This window comes from Leptidea sinapis, chromosome 26 (assembly GCF_905404315.1).
Source record: "Leptidea sinapis chromosome 26, ilLepSina1.1, whole genome shotgun sequence".
Lineage (NCBI taxonomy): Eukaryota > Metazoa > Arthropoda > Insecta > Lepidoptera > Pieridae > Leptidea > Leptidea sinapis.
Genome location: NC_066290.1, coordinates 9,926,573 through 9,944,406, shown reverse-complemented (window position 1 = coordinate 9,944,406; position 17,834 = coordinate 9,926,573). Strand labels below are relative to the sequence as shown.

The window sequence follows — 17,834 nt, the reverse complement described above, 5'->3', positions numbered from 1 at the left end:
TCGAATTATTTTATGTTTTAAAAATAATATATTTAAGTGTTTGTTTCTCTCATTATAGGTTACCTTATCTTATTAGATCCAAATCCATTTAAGGCCGTTCCCAATATTCAGTCTATCTCTTACTTGAGATAAAAATCGTAACTATCGTTGACTTTTCTGTCCCAATAAACTTATCGACGGTAACTCACCTTATCCGTACACGCTGTCTATCAATGGGACGACGTATAGCTTACCAGCGATATAAGTTTGTATGGAAATTGCAATTCACGCGTCCCAATATAAGGCGATAAGAATGACTTATTGGGTATATTGGGACAGCTTCAGATTATTGACAGCTAATTTCTGACAGTAGAAGGTAGTAATTTATCTGTAGATAGAATATTGGGAACGGCTGTTAGAGCGTTAAAAATTGACAAATATACACACAAACCAATAAATAAACATACAAACTTTCGCCTTTATATTATGAGTGTGAGTTTTGAATAAAAACGTATTAAACCTCCGACTGAACAGATCTTTATCAGAAAATAGGGACAGACTGACAAACGTAAAACTTATAGCAAACCTCTTTTTCTTCAGGGTTTAAAAAATACCCAACTGCTACTCCACTGATGTCTCTGTCTAAATCGGATTCTAAATTCAACATACACAGCTTAAACTGAAAAAATGTTTACATTGCTGCCTATTGACCAATAATATTTTAAGCAACTGAAGTAAACCCAGAAATGTATAGATATATAAAGGCAGTCGAAGCTTATTAAGGTGTCATTTGTGGCATGTGCCATATTTCGGCTTTGTTTTTATATGACTTGACTTGTCTTTTATGTATAGAACATCATTCAATGTGTATCATGTTTCTTATAGTATCTTGTCTGAATGAAAAGCGTAAAAGTAATAAATAGTAATGGTATTCTGAAAAATGTTTTTGTGATAAGAAAACATTTTTATAAAAAAGCTACGACTCTACCACCCTAAGCGTATTTTGCATATTGGGTCATTCTTTGTGGCATCATGCCAGAATATCCATAAGCTGATTTATATTTGCAACGTTCTAAAGGCTCCGACATACTGAACTGTTCATTGTCGTGAGTAATCTAGATATTAAGGAGATTATCTTGAAGATATTTTGATAGTGTTACTTAATCAAAGACTTTCGTGTCGATGGGCTTACGTCATGGTCCTTTTTTCTAGTCGTTAGCATTATTAATGCGTCGAATTTGTTTTTTTTTTTTTATGTTTAAGAAGCATTGGTATTTTTAATAATGAATCCGGAAAGTATGACAAATCAACGTACACAAAAATTTGTTGCAAAGTAACGTAAAATACACATATAGATCAATTTAAAAGCTTTATATAATTATTATTATAATAACGCGCATTGTTTTTGGCTAATTATTTTATAAACTTATAATGCCTACTACTCGGCTAAGTCGAGTTAGTAAGTCTTTTGTGGGGCGATGTATATGCTTTTACAACAAGATCCCAGTAAATGTTCAAAACAAAAGTATAACGTTATTCAAAAGAATTGTTAAAAAACGTTTGTGTGGTAAACGTTACTATAACATAAATGACTTTCTTAATGCTACCACAGATTGGGAATGGAGTGACCGCCCTCAGGCTATTAAATAATAAGTTTAATTGTACAATATTACTCTGTAAACATAATTTTTCGATGAAAAAAAAGCCCGCTGAGTTTGTTGCGCCCATTCTTCTCAGGTCTGAGGCATTCATTTTGGAATGGGTGATAGTTTTTGACTTTCAATAAGTGATGTCACATCCTATTTTGAATAAAATATTTGAAATTGAATCTGAATTGATTGGATGAAAAAAAATACTAAGTATTACAACACATAATTGAAAATCGCATTCAAATCGGCTCAGTCGTTCCTGAGATTCATAAACGTTCAGACAAATATCTAAAAAGTATTTTATCTGGTATCTTTTTTTCATATATTTCTGATCGCTTATTACTTTATTATGTGTATATAGGCCTACGATTTAATTTAAATTACAAACATGTCTATAATGAAGGGTAATTATTTACCTAGCAAATGGGCTCTAAAATGCACAATATCCCGCAACGTGACCTCTTCGTTCCTGTACATGATCTGGAAGGCTCTGGAGGCCGCGAGGCCGCCGATGAGGGAAGCGTTCGCCGCCGGCCTGCCGGTCCTCGCGGCGCCATTGCCGCTCGACACGGAGGCCTCGATGTGGACTGGAACCTTCGGCGATACGCGCAGACCCACGCGGACTTGGTATAGCCTGGGGATTATTATGCCAGAATGTAAAACATATATCGAGCTGTATGTAATAGCATCAGTCACTTGAAATCCATAAGAGCTTAAATTGCTCTTAAAGGTAGGTTAGGTATTAAAAATATGCATGTCACTTTATTTATTTAATTCAGAGAAATCTCCATATATATTAGTAACAATATTTATTATAAACTATATTAGTGTAATAAGCCAAATAAATAGAGCTAAATGTAATCAGTATTTCTGGAAGGAACAGTCAGCTCTTGCAGCAATAATCTTTCGGATGCTGTTACTGCTTACATGGACACGCTGCAACATGGAGACCGCTTTTATGTGCATTATGTATGGAGGGTAGAGCCCTCCTTGCCTCTACCCTCCATAGCATTATTGCATGGAAACCTTCCACAGATGCATCAGCAAACATTTCAGAAGCACTACGAGAAGGCCACGAGTGCCCTATCAGCCTCCTAAACGCATTATCTGTGACACGTAGAACGCTATAACTCTATAAACCCCGCGCGAATACAAACTAAGCTCTGCAAACATAATCACTATAATATTATGTTCTATTCATCGCTTCATTTATTTTTTGTCTCTTTTGAATCCTTTCATATTGTTAAGCAATGTTAAATTCTCTATTGCCTTCTAGAACGAAACGGTAGACATACGTTCACTTTTTACATAACCTAATAATTCCGTCGCTGTCGACATATTTTGAATTACTTTTACAAAGCGTCCAAAACACAATAAAAGTACTGGTACTTTCACAAAATGGTATGGTTGTTACAAGAAAGAATGGCAGAAAAAATAGGTATCTTCTCCTGCATGCCAGGGGCAAATTATTATCAAATTATTAAACGAATTTTAAGTGATACTCACTGCTCTAATACTTCTATTATTGTAATGATTGGGAGAAGAGATAATTTAAATAAATAAAATCTACAAAAACTATACAGTGAATTAAATAGCTTAAAAATAGCTAACCTTATAATGTACACATTGCCATATATGCCTGATTTGCCACAGGAAAACAAAATACGATACAATTTAAATAATTTGTTAACCCTATTCTCAATTCTAATTTGTCTCATTCTCATTATTTGACATGTAATGATAATATATTATCTAATAAAATACAGATAAAAGACATTAATAATATAATTAATTATAAAAAATGTAAGGTTTTGACATCTGATAGGTAACACCTATCTAATTTCTATAAAAGACAGATAGCAAAATCGCTATCATATTATTTATACTATAACACAGCCAACTATTTGGCAACCCCTGCTTCTTTTGAGCAGTTTAGTTGTAAGTCTATAAGCACTGCTTCTATTGAGCAGTGTGATAACTTTTTGGACTCCGCTTCTATTGAGCAGAGTAATTATTTAATAACCACTGCTTCTATTGAGCAGAGTATTAATTTAATAGCCACTGCTTTTATTGAGCAGTGTACTAATTTAAGCAAAGATTTGGAATATTTTCCAAAAAAATAAACAATAAGATAATAGGGGACTCCTCTAGTAGTGTAAAAACACAATGTAATACATATAACAAGTACTAGAGTAAGTATTAATTGTAAAATTGCAAAACTCATGCACCAAAACATGCAAAGATTATTTGATAAAGAACTTGAACTGGAGTTATTTATGAATCATAAAGATATACATACTTATTTTATGTTTAACAGAGCTGGCTCAGAAAACATGAGCTCATCTTTAAATTCAGTGGTCATCAGGTGGCAAGTGCGTTTAGCAGAGAAAAAGCTACACGTGGCGACTCTGTTATTCTTGTAAGTAAATTATTTAAATTCAAAGAACGAGAAGATATTGTGGGCCTCTCTGTTGACCGTACAATTGAAATAGCCTGTGTAGAGCTCGAGCGCGCCATTGTTGTTAGTATATACAGCTAGTATATACCCCCAGATGCAGTATATGAATTATTTGAAAGTGTATTGGAGAAGGTTTTATTAAAATTAGAGTCTAAGAAGTATGTCATGATATGTGGTGATTTTAATAATAATTTATTAGAAAAATCCACGACCAGTATTAGATTCAGATCTTTATTCAAATCATATGATTAAACCAATATTTTCTTAGAGCCTACTAGAGTAACTGGCACCTCCAAAAGGTGTATTGATAACATATTTACCAATTAAAAAACCCATTTCTAGGGCAATAATTAACAAACTGAGTTCAGATCACTTTGGTCAGTTAGCCTCTTTTAATATTGAGGTCAATAAATGTACTAAAATTAAAAAGTTTACGTTTATTCCTGTGAATAATAGGCGAATGGGAAAATAGAGGCAATGTGTCAGTTAAACTCTCAAATTTGGATTTATTCAAATATAATATTAATCCCAATGCAATGTATGATATGTTATTTAAAATAATTAAAACAGAGTTTGATTCTATATTTACTTCTTAGACAGTCATATCCTGTCATTTAATGATTGGGCAACAGCTGGCATTCATAGGAGCAGACAAAGGCTATATGAACTATATAGTGAGAGATCATGGTACAATCATGATGCATCTTTTCTCGAATACGTTTAAAAATACTCTAAATTATTTAAAAGTGTTTGTTGTGTTGCAAAGTCTATGCATATCAGACAAATAATTAAAAATGCACCAAATAAAATAAAGATGACTTGGAATGTTATTAAGTGGGAATTTGGAAGATTGAAAGACCGCACAAGCTTTTGAGATATTTTTTCTGAGATTCCAGTATCTATCACAAACACTCTTGTCTGCTCCGCCAGTGTTGCTGAGTGACTTCTTTTGGAAAATGTTATAGAATGTCAACAAGGTTTCAATTTTAGTTTACCCTGGAGAAATAATAAAAACTTTTAAATCTTTAGACATGAAAAAAACTGCTGATATATGGGGCATTTCTGTTTAAATAATAAGTTCAATAATTGATGTCGTAGCACCATATCTTGCAATAGTCTTTAATAATTGTATTAATCATGGCGTGTTTCCTGACCTTCCGAAACATACACTGGCCTTCAAAAGTAAGTATCACACTTTTCAAATTGGGATAACGTTTTAAGTTCACAAAATATACTTTAGAAATAAAAGGGACTCTAAAGAGAATTTAATTTTGTACATAAAAACTTTATAGTCGGTAACCTTCTTTTAAGAATTGGCTGAAAAAGAACTTCAAAAACAAAACCATTCCTTTTTCAAAGTGGACGTTTCCGAATTACAATTTTACCATTCACATTTTTCTTTCTGTTTTAAATTTTTTTCAAGATTGATGGGTCTTCTTTTAAAAATTTATGCTAAAAAGCACATAACATTTAATTATCATGCCTCTTTCAGTTGAAGAATGTGCTAGAATCATGGCTTTTCTGGAACTAGGCATCAGTATGCGTCGCACTGCAAGAATGGTGGTGACGGTACGAACGGTCCAGAAGGTAATGCGAAGGTACGAAGAGACTGGACACCATCTGAGGAGACCTTGTAATGGCAGACCCAGGTGTACCAGTGCCCGAGAAGATCGGTATATTATTTCCACTGTGTTAAGAAATCGCCACCAAAATGCAGTTGAAGTCCAGCAACAGCTACTTCAGACCCGAAGGGACTACATTAGTGACAGTAGAGTGAGAAGAAGACTTGCTGAAGCAAATTTGAAACCCCGAAGACTAGCGAGTGGCCCAAAACTCGAGAGACATCATCGAGTAGCGAGACTGCGATACGCCCGTGAACACATGCAGTAGGATGATGAAGAATGGTCAAGAATTTTGTTTGCAGATGAGTCTCGATTCTCCCTTTACACTTCTGATGGAAGGCGAAGTGTTTACAGGCGACCTGGTGAGTGATACCTTCAAGCCTGCATCTCAGAAAGAGTCCAATACGGTGGAGGCAGTGTACATGTATGGGCTGGCATATCTTCAGAAGGTCGCACAGAGCTAGTAGCCATAGAAAATGGCACCCTCACTGGGGAAAGATATGCTCAAGAGATTCTCAATGAGTATGCAGGGCCGTATTTAGCAAATATGGGTGATGGATCGATGCTGATGCATGATAATGCCCGGCCACACACGGCTCATATCGTACAAGAGTATATTCAGGAGGTCGGTATCAGCGTGAGGCTTGGCCATCAAGAAGTCCTGTTCTCAACCCGATTGAACACGCCTGGGATGAGCTTGGGAGGCTAGTCTGAAATCGCAGACCACCACCTACTACTCTCAGGGCACTAAAGCAGGCCCTGGAAGAAGAATGGGAGAATATTCCCCAATATCGGCTCCGAAACCTAGTGTTCAGTATGCCAAACCGGCTCGAAGCTGTAATCAGAGCTCGAGGAGGCAATACCAGTTATTAAAAAGTAAATAACATTTAATACATTTTAGTTGAATTTTTTAACACTAAACTAAAAATGTCTATTTTCATTGTTTTATCTTTTTTAAGTTAAAAATGTCACTAATGTATAATTTTAGTTTCTAAGAATTAAAGCCTATAAAATTTGCAACAAAACGTTTTTAATCTTAAATCTCTACCTTCTATAGTTAAGAAAATAATTTAATTTGAAAAGTGTGATACTTACTTTTGCAGGCCAGTGTAGTAAAATTACACCAATATTTAAGAAAATTTATAGAATTAGGCGTTACTTTGCGGAAATCCATAATTATACAAATGATTTAAGTGTTAATTCCGCCAATATTTGTTTTATAAACAATTCGACACGTGTTTCGCCTCGTGTAGAGGACACGAGGCATCCTCAAGACGTGTTGTCTCGCCAAAATCTGGCACGAGACTCACACTTTTGGCGAGACAACACGTCCTGAGGATGCCTCGTGTCCTCTACACGAGGCGAAACACGTGTCGAATTGTTTTAAAAACAAATATTGGCGGAATTAACACTAAAGAAAACTTAAATCATTCGTATACCAATATTTAAGTCGGGATGCACTTCCTGTGTCGATTTTGCCGACCCTTAGTAAAATTAAAAAATAATAATGTTAAGCCAAATGTTTGCTTACTTTAACTCTCATAAGTTACTTCATTTGAAACAATTTGGCTTTACTAGGGGACGTTGAACAACGGATGCAGGTGTTGAGCTTATAAATAATATTTTTGATGCCTGGGAGGAATCGCAGAATGCACTTGGCATCTTCTGTGATTTATCTAAGGCTTTTGATTGTGTTCAACATTCAACGCTGGTCAGGAAGCTATGTCACTATGGCATAAAGGGAACTGCGCTCGATCTTCTGATTTCATATCTAAATAATAGAATTCAGAAGGTGACGTGAATGGCAGGAGATCTCCTGGGACTCCTCTCAGTATGGGGGTACCACAAGGGTCTATTCTCGGACCTTTCCTCTTCTTTATCTATATAGGTACTCGTAAATGATCTTCCAAATCTTATAGAGAAAAAACATAAGGTAGTATTGTTTGCGGACGACACTAAACAGATTTTCAAAGTGAAACGAAACCAAGCTATGTATGACGAAGTGAACGATATTCTATCTGACATCGTGTACTGGTTTAGCGCTAATAACCTATTCTTAAATAGCAAGAAAACGAAATTTATAAAATTAACCGTACCAAATGTCAAAAATGTTGATGCAAGTGTTTTGTTAAACGGAGAGGTGTTAAAACCGGTGGAATCTGCTAAATTTCTTGGCATTACTCAGGATTCCAAATTAAAATGGGGCCCCCATATTGATGGATTTAATTAACCCCCAATTAACTGACATAGATACGGCGCGACTTTAGTTACTTCCATAGTATTTTGTCCTATGGTATATTGCTGTGCGGCAGCGCTGCCGCTATTAATACAATATTTGTGCTGCAGAAGAGGGCTATTCGCGCTATTTATAACCTAGGCCCTAAGGAATCATTGAGAGCAAAATTCAAAGAAATTAACATCTTGACTGTTGCTTCTCAATATATTCTTGATAATGTAATGTATGTTCATAGGCACATAAGTGAATTTGCGAGAAACTGTCATAACCATAATGTTAACTGTGATATTCATAATGTTAACACGAGGAACAAACATAAACTTGTTATGTCTACTACTCGGTTGGGTCGAGTTAGTAAGTCTTTTGTAGGGCGATGTATATGCTTCTACAATATGATCCCAGAAAATGTACAAAACAAATGTGTTACGAAATTTTAAAGAATTGTAAAAAACGTTAAAAGTTGGGCAAGCTCTTTTCACACCTGATCTAATAGGTCGAGGAAAAAATATTTGGCTGTATTTTAATTGTATCTACTGATTTTGTTTCAAATAAAGAAAAAAATGCTATCACCAGCTATTATTTCATTTCTGTTTCTTTCTGTTCAAATGAATTAACATAAAGGAGAAATTCAATACGTTTTAAAATTTTATTACGAGAAATAAAAAGTGCAACGCAACGTAACACAAATAAATGGTTTGAACGTTTTCAATCCGGATTTTTTAAATTTTTTACGTCGAAGTGCATCATTATATGTATCTTACGGTAGTGAAACTGCAAACCGTACTGACGCAATAGGACGAGCGCCAGGGGGTGTAGGGGGAACGAAAGGGGGGCGCCACGTTCCAGCGAGGTGCAGAGATAATGTGGCCGTAAAGTATGTCTATTCCTCTGTCAAGTACACGGAGATAAAGAGGTCAAAACCCCCGCACAGAGCGCGAGAGCAAAATTTCGAGGTAGAGCGATGTCTTCTGTCCCCTGGCTCACTCACCCACTCCCATGAAAAGGTAACGAACCATTCTCTTAAAAATCCAATTAATGTAACCTAACCTCAGAACAGATAAAAGTTTCTCTAAAGACCAAGTAGAAGCCCGCGCTAATAATATGGTCCATATTATTAAGAAAAAAACCACGAAGGAAAACCCTTCCACCTAACCTGTCCGGGTCGGGTTATGACTCAAGTCTGAAACTCGCTTCGCTCACTTTTACATCCTAAGTTCTTCTAATCGAGTCACTCATTGTCGTTTCACGGGACCAACTTTGGCATTTGATCTTATCACTAGATTTGTTTAGAGAAATGATAAAATCGTGTTGTTCATTAACTAATCCGTGATTTGATCATATCACTTAGGGAGTTGACCATATCTCTGTTACTATCATTTCCCTGCGACATATATATATATATTTAGTGATAATATGTCGCCTTTATGTAGTCCCAACCTCTTATTACTAAACTCGGGATCAACATTACTTTTTTCCGTGCACGAACTTTGATCAAATACAAGGTAAATGTAGTTTCAAGCTGGTTTGCTGAAAATTTCATGAAAGTCTGTGCAGTAGTTCCAGAGATTGGCGTGTATAAGACAACTGACAGACAGATGGTACAGTTTTTATATTTGTGTTCAGCTACACTTTTGATTGACCTACAATAGATTTTAGAATAAATACAGACACGTCGATTTTTCGACATAAATCAATTGCTAGTTTGGAATATTATGGTTAAATCTCGCGCATACACCGTATCGTGAATAAAATTTAATAAACTTTGATCCTACTCCAAGAGCTAACGAAGTGTCTAATTAGTGTTCAAGCTTCATCAAACTACCGCGGCACCTGTAAAGTGTACTCTTAACATTGTTGATTATTAGTAAACGATATATTCGGAGGTTGCATGTCGCCGAGATGTAATTGTTTATGTTATCAATTTCCGGCTGCTGATTTCCCGAACGACAAATACCTTAGATATACTTAGGGACCTTCAAAAGAGAGCATACTTCCACCTTGCAGGCCGGGAACTCATCTTTTGACACCTGTAATTGCGGATGTCCATGGGCGGTTGCCTCACCACTCCCCATCCCGTGAGCCTCTTATATAAGTCAGTTGGTACGGGCATGTCATGGGATAGCCAAAAGATCACATGACCAAGAGAGTGAGTGCTTGATATTAACACCGGACCAAGAGGACGTGGAAGTCCCCGATTAACAATGCAATTAGTCATAGACAAAGATCTTCAAACAGCCCAAATAGCATCCGCAAACGAGCCAAGACGGAACATCCTGGCGAAGTCATCCCAATATTCTGTGTGGCATCGTAAAAGCGCCCGTCACTTTGAGACATAAAATAATATACATTTATTTAAAACAGGGAGTGACAATAACATAACACATTGCAAAGTTGGTTGAAAGCGAAATGTAACTTTATCAGTTGGTAACGGGGATTTGACATGGAGACAAGAACTGACAGCCCATCTTTTAAATTATTGAATAACAAAATTGTTTAGCCTCCCTAATATAATGTTATACAATTTCAGAATACAGTCTAGACACATGTATTATTTTCTATATAATCTGCTATACTGTTATAAGCATAAGTTGTCATTTGCCCAGAAATTTCATTAAGTACGCTGTCCTTCAAACCGAATCACAATAATGCTCGCACATAATTTTGCCGAGTGCTTTCCCGGGGCAAATAAGTCATAGGAAGTTCCAGGCCCATGGGCGTCGTAAGAGGTAACTTAGAGCATTTACCAGTGGGAGGCTTCTTAGCAAAGGATGCCGGCTAGATTATAGGTACCACAACGGCACCTTCTCCTGCTGTGACATAGTAATGTGTAGGCATTATTGTGTTTCGGTCTGAAGGGCGCCGTATCTAGTGAAATTACTGGGCAAATGAGCCTTAATATCTGATGTCTCAAGGCGACGGTGTAATTGTATTGGCACAGATTTCAAAGCTATTAATATGTTGCACATACAAATAATAGTATTTTATTAATATTAAAGGTATTTTTTTTTGTCTGCCCATGTCGTATCGTCCCGGAAACACCGCACAAGGAAGTTCATTCCACAGCTTTGTAGTACGTGGAAGAAAGCTCCTTGTAAACCGCACTGTGGAGGACCGCCACACATCCAGATGGTGAGGATGATATCCTAACTTGTGGCGTGTCGTGCGAAGGTGGAATTCGGCGGCAGGAATTAGGTAAAACAGCTCTTCGGAACACTCCCCGTGATAAATGCGGTAGAAGACACACAATGAAGCGACGTCTCTACGCAACGCCAAGTGATCCAGCCGTTCACAGAGTACTGGGTCCCCGACAATTCGCGCTGCTCTGCGTTGCACGCGGTCAAATGGATCGAGCTGATACTGGGGTGTGCCAGACCAGAGATGACAGCAATACTCCATGTGTGGCCGGACCTGCGCTTTGTACAGCGCTAGAATGTGGGCTGGCTTTAAGTATTGCCGTGCTCTATTAATGACGCCCAGTTTCTTTGAAGCCAATTTGGCTTTGCCCTCCAGATGGCCACGGAATTGGCAATCGCTCGAGATTTCGAGACCCAGTATTCCGATACTAGGCGAGGCTTTTAGGGAAGTGTTGTCGAAGAGCGGTGATGCGACAAATGGGGTTTTTTTAGTGGTAAACGCGCAAACTTGAGTCTTCTGGGGGTTAAATTGGACAAGGTTCAATTTACCCCATTCCGCGACCGTCTCAAGAGAGGACTCGATAGAAGACACAAGTTTCTCCCGGCACTGGTCGACGATTTCCCGAGAGAGACGTGCATGGCCCGTGTATACGGCATCACCAGTGCTGTCATCTGCATAGCAATGAATGTTGGAGGTGTCCAACATATCATTGATATGCAGAAGAAACAGCGTAGGAGATAGCACACAGCCTTGGGGCACTCCAGCATTCACGGGCTTCGGGTTCGAGCAATGTCCGTCGACAACGACCTGTATGCTGCGCCCAGTGAGGAAGCTGGAGGTCCACTTGCACAAGCTCTCGGGAAGCCCAAATGATGGAAGTTTAGAGAGGAGCGCCTTATGCCATACACGATCAAAGGCCTTCGCTATATCCAGGCTAACTGCCAGGCCTTCCCCCTTGCTTTCAATAGCCGCAGCCCATCTATGTGTTAGGTATACCAGAAGATCACCTGCCGACCGACCATGGCGAAACCCGTATTGTCGGTCGTTGATCAACTGGTGACCCTCTAGGTATACCAAGAGCTGACGGCTTATTATGCTCTCCATGATTTTGGAGAGCTGGGAGGTCATAGCAATAGGCCTGTAGTTTGCCGGATCCGAACTGTCTCCTTTTTTTTGGATCGGATGGACAAGGGCTGACTTCCATGAGTCAGGGACTACGCCTTTGGAATAAGAGTGCCGGAATAAACGCGTTAGCACCGGCGTCAACTCAGGGGCACACGTTCTAAGCACGATTGGAGAAATGCCATCCGGCCCGCTCGACTTCCTGACGTCCAACGAAAACAGAGCTCGCCTAACAGTTTTCTGTCTGAACTGTACTTCAGGCATAGAGCTCTGACACCACGGGATGGTCGGCGGTGTTTTTCCGTCGTCGTCAAGAGTCGAGTTGGAGGCGAAAAGAGCGCACAGGAGATCGGCTTTCTCTTTTGCCGTATGGGCCAGGGTGTCATTCCTCATGTGCAACGGCGGCATGGACGGCTGGCTGAAGTTACCAAGAGCAGCTTTCGACAACGACCAGAACTTGCGTGTTCCGGTCGGGTAACTGGAAAGCTGCTCGCCGATTTTGACGACGTGTTTTGACTTTGCACGGGCGATTTGCCGCTTAAAAAAAGGTAAAGGTTTGCGAGGCGTATTAAATTAAATTTTTAGTTATTTGATACTTTAAGTTTTTGGAGTCGGTTTTTAAACGTAGTTCTTTTTTACTTTTTAGCGTCAGTTAATAATAATAATATATAATCAACCTGAATGAAAACTCCTAAAAAAGCCGAACACAAAAAACAATGATATCATTCAATTAGACAAAAAAATTCATAGAAAAATTTTCATAAAATGAAAACTACTGGGTCAAACAATGTAAAATTTTTATGGGACCAAATGGCATTTATTTTACATCGAACTGAATAAGAGTAACATTAATCTCAGAGTAATCGGTGTACATACATAAAAAATACCGATCGAATTGTGAACCTCCTCCTTTTTGAAGTCGGTTAAAAACCCGCCATCTTAGTAACGGTTATACTATGAAGTGACGTATTTCAAAATCACCAATCACCGTTTGTAGACGTGTCACTAGGATCCGTTCGTACTATATATTAAATTGAGACCAATAAATATGACATAACTAAGAACACCAAGGACTCAGTATGTTTATGCTTAGTAAGATTTATATATGAGTCCAATATATTTTATAAACTTTATCGCTTTTTTGATTTATACCTATATCAATTGTAAAGCTATGTTATAATGAATATTATATTATAGTCTAATCACACATTATGATTGATGCATTGGGTTTTTGATGTGTTTCGATTATTTCACACAAAACAGATATCTCTGTTATTTGTTCTGTGATCATGTTCATGTTCACAATATTGAATCCACGACCCACTGATAAATAGTCACTCAGTTAAATTCATGGGTTTGCAGCATATAAGATAAATATTCAAACAGCCAACAGTCATATGTAACACAACTATTATTATTGAAGAGGATTATTATTATATTACTTGTTACGTTACTTGAATAAATAATATAATAAAGATAAAACTTAGTTTAGCCTATTTTGTTACAAGCCACCTGTACGTTTATATTGTGTAGACACACAGTTGTCACATGACAATAGAACGCATGTTGATGACTATTTTTGAAACTGTGCCACGAAACAAATCACGAAATGGAAAGCTGGAAATAAATGAAACGCCACTGAGCTGTATGGTGGTGTATATCTGAGGCGATAAGCAAGATGGTATTTGATAACCAGCAGTTACTACTGATCTAAGTCTAAATAGGTGATTTACAGACCACAACTAAGTAGTGATTGAGTATTAAACGGAATCGCAGACTTGAAACAGGGCGAAAATATTGTATTGACTAAATATAACGATTAGTCGCATAGTCGCATCGTCTTTTTATAAAAACGCTTATGGACTTTTTAAAAATAGGATCATTTTGACAGAGAGATTCAAACTTATTTTGCATACTATTGCTGCACAAGTAGCTACACGTCTGGGGCTTCGAAAGCGTACGTAGCAATGTAATATATTTAATATTTAGTCGTAGTCAAGAGCGTGGAGCAGAAGTAATGAGTACGAAGATTGAGTATTCGTCTTAGCTCGGGTGTAATCGGCGTGCGGTGCGAGTGCGGGCGATAGTGGACACCGGGCGAGCGCCGAGCAGGCAGTAAGGGAAGATCTATCGAGCGAGGCGGTCGTGTCGCACGCGCATGCCGGAACACCACGTTCTTATTACATTGTCATAAGGTTATGTGAAGTGTACCTACCATTACGATTGTATCGTTTGTAGCTAATAATGATACCGTGTGATTGTAAGATTGTGTTTTACTTGGTGTCGTGTTAAATGTCCTCAACAACGTACAACCACGAGGATCCTTCCAAGTGACCGGTCTTACCCCTTTATATACATAGTCAACAACCTTCTTTATTGACGAACGTGAACACAAACAAGTAGGCCGATTCACGTATATACAAACGATCCAAAAATCGTTGTAGTTCAGAAATCGTTCTATTGAAACTTGGTCCAAAATTGGTATTCACGTACTGATTCGATAGGACGACAACTCAATAGGACTGAAACTCAGCGACTTATCGACGACTTGCGATAGGACATTGCCAGTCTAACTCTACTATTCCTTTATTTTCTACCTTATTCTTTTAAATATGTTTATTATGATATCAGAGTCTTTTGCTCAGTTACTAGTACTCAACCTAGCAATATTTGAAGTCGTAGAGTAGTAAAAAGGTAAGGTATAATTATTTTTATACAGAAATTAATAGGCTGAAAATGAAATGTCGTACCCAAATGGTTGTAATAAAAAAAAACCGCCGTACATCAAAGTCAAACTGGATTTTCGCCCAAGTGTAGGTAACTCTTTCTTGTCTCGTTTTGTTTGTTTAAACAAAATGAGCTCGAAGAATATTGTAACCACGCGTCAGCTTGAATTACTAACTGAGCTATTTTAGTTTTTTCATAAAAGCTGTAATAAGTACCTACCATATTTAATAAATAATTAATTAGGTATTTAATTAGTCCAATAACATAGGTAAAGGTAAATAAATACCTTCTCTTTATTCTATATCTTCCATCCTGAGTAAGAAAAAAAATTTTTTTTTTGAATAACTCATTGAGTGCTTTAGTCATCCGTCGCACGGCTCTAGACACTGTAGGTTAAGATACCTACTGAGTTGGAATTACTCTGACCAACAATGGTTTGGTAAGATCCTGTAGCATCAAATGCTAGTGCTATTAATACCTATAATGTAAAAAAGCACATGATTTTATAATTTATTTAATTAAAGTCTTAAATATAGTAAATATCTAGTCAGATAAGCAGGTAGGTACCTACTAAGATCTTTCTTGTTAACTACCAACCTAAATAGGCAACTAAGTATAGTATTACGCTCTCATGGAATTAGAGGAACGAGGTCTTCAATAAGACCAGGGACTAAATCCTTGGTAAAGTGAAATGTTTTCACGAACTCCGTATCTGTCATTTCGAAAGAAAAATATTTGTTGATCCTTATATTATTTCGACGTAGACGTTCTCTTCGCCGGTCTTCCCTTTCAGAAAGATCCAAAAGTAGCCAAGACAAGCTGATATTCATGTTTATGAAAAAACTTTCAACAGCCAACAACTGCAAATTACTAACTTCAGTTCAGCGACTTCTCAGACGTTCGATTTGACATTAAATCGTTGGTAACCGATTGTAAATAGATAGTAGAATACCACTGACACAACGATTGAAGTCCGTCTAGATGACGTGAATACGCTTTAACGATTTTTGGATAGGATCGTTTCTCGAACGTGCGATTTAAATTACGTAAATACGAATCATAAGTGAAAGACAGATGTCGCTGCGATATCGCTCATGTAAAATTACGTGAATCGGACCGAAGGGATTTTTGTAAATTTCATACCTTCAAAGTTACAAAAAAAGGTTCAAAGGTTCATGCAAATTCGCATACTTGCTTCTGTTACTGATTACAAATGAAGATATAATTAATTATCTTTCTATGATTTAAAAAATTATACCCATATACTTATATAGATCATTATCATCATTATCTGTGTCTGTATGTTTTGTTATGGTAAGTGCTAGAGTACTTCGAGTAGTCCTTAAAACATCTTCATCATATAGGCCGTAATCAGAGACCTAGTATACAAATCCGACAATAATAAGCTAAAAAGTCGAAACACAAAATATTTTCTATCCATTCAGTTTCCAAAACCTCGTTACGATTGGTAGGTTTTCGGAGGGGAAAGTGCAAAAACCATAGTTTATACATGATTCTTAGTTGGAGCTGAAGTTGTCCTCGTCACACTCATGATTGTCTCACCCGCGTTAGCGACTATATGTTATTTTAGACTAGTTTTGTAACTAGCTTTGGCAGTACATATACTAAAACGATATAGAGAAGATTAGCATGGCCCCTACGCAACGATAACACGCAAAACCGTGAAGAATAAACCGTTCCACATTTTTGGAACAAGCAGGTTTTCGTCAAGGACTCAACGACTCACCCCATATACCTTAGAACAAGATCAATTTTTTTATGAGAATAAGGGACGATACGAGCAGGACGTTCAGCTGATGGTAATTGATACGCCCTGCCCATTACAATGCAGTGCCACTCAGGATTCTTAAACAACCCAAAACTCTGAGCGGCACTACAATTGCGCTCGCCACCTTGAGACATAAGGTGTAGAGTCTCATTTGCAAATTGCGCGAAGTCTCAAAACACAGTTATGCTTACACATTACTGCTTGACGGTAGAAATAGGCGCCGTTGTAGTATCCATAATCTTGCCGGCATCCTGTGCAAAGGAGCCGTCCACTCGATTCCATTTCACATAAGTGTATCTGGGACGCTTTAGAGCATCAAAATCTTCAAAATATATACAAAAACATTCTCAAGGAAATATATAAAAAAAAGTACAAGCCGGGTCAAATTAGATAGACTAGGCCCAGAATTTAATATCCATAGAGCAAGGAGAACCATTATCCCCAAAAATCTTCATAGCTGTCTTACAAAATATAATGAAAGACCTAGACTAGGGCAAAAAAGGAATAACCATAGAAGGAAAATATCTCAGTGATCAATAATTTGCCGACGATATAGTCCTTTTCGCTAAGACATCAAAACAACAAGAGGAAATGCTGACAGACCTAAAGCGCTGCTAACGAAATGATAAGTCTACAACTTAATTAAAATAATTTAAATACTTCAAAAACAAAGGTATAAAAATGTAGAGAGGGTCCTATACCCGAAAGGGGCCATGACATATATCGATCTGAAATATCTACTTGCATACATTTTTACTTTTTCCTAACATACTCGTGTTTTTCATAACATAAACGATTATTTTGATTGCATCACTTTGCATAGATTGTAATTAAAATAATCTGTAAAACGATGAAGCTGTTAATTCTGATTCAAAAGCGGCCTTTGCTCAGTAGTGGACGTCTTGCGGCTGAAAAAATGATGATGAAATAAAGAAATAAACTTTAAATAGCTATGATATGATTAAATCATATCAGCGTCATGATATTTATAACATAAGATACTCACATTTAAAAGTTACAGCGTATTCTAAGCAGCGGCTTGTTAAAATAATATAATCGATAGCTATGAAACCTATGCTATTCCCCAAAGCTATGACCCCGTTTATTTTTCTTTCAA

At 37.3% G+C, this 17,834-nt stretch overlaps 1 protein-coding gene and 1 non-coding gene across 5 annotated transcripts in view; one reads left to right on the top strand and one right to left on the bottom strand.

The window, feature by feature from the left end:
* The window catches only part of LOC126972424 (protein FAM135A), a 46,299-nt gene that overhangs the window by 17,073 nt on the left and 11,392 nt on the right, over positions 1 to 17,834 (bottom strand). For all 4 annotated transcript variants that reach the window (XM_050819148.1, XM_050819146.1, XM_050819144.1 and 1 more), the window contains exon 2: positions 2,045 to 2,262. In XM_050819148.1, the coding sequence (XP_050675105.1) occupies positions 2,045 to 2,262 (218 nt within the window). The remainder of the gene's footprint in view (positions 1 to 2,044; positions 2,263 to 17,834) is intronic.
* On the top strand, positions 16,529 to 16,637 carry LOC126972615 (U6 spliceosomal RNA). Its single transcript, XR_007731173.1, has one exon. It is a non-coding gene; the product is annotated as a U6 spliceosomal RNA (small nuclear RNA).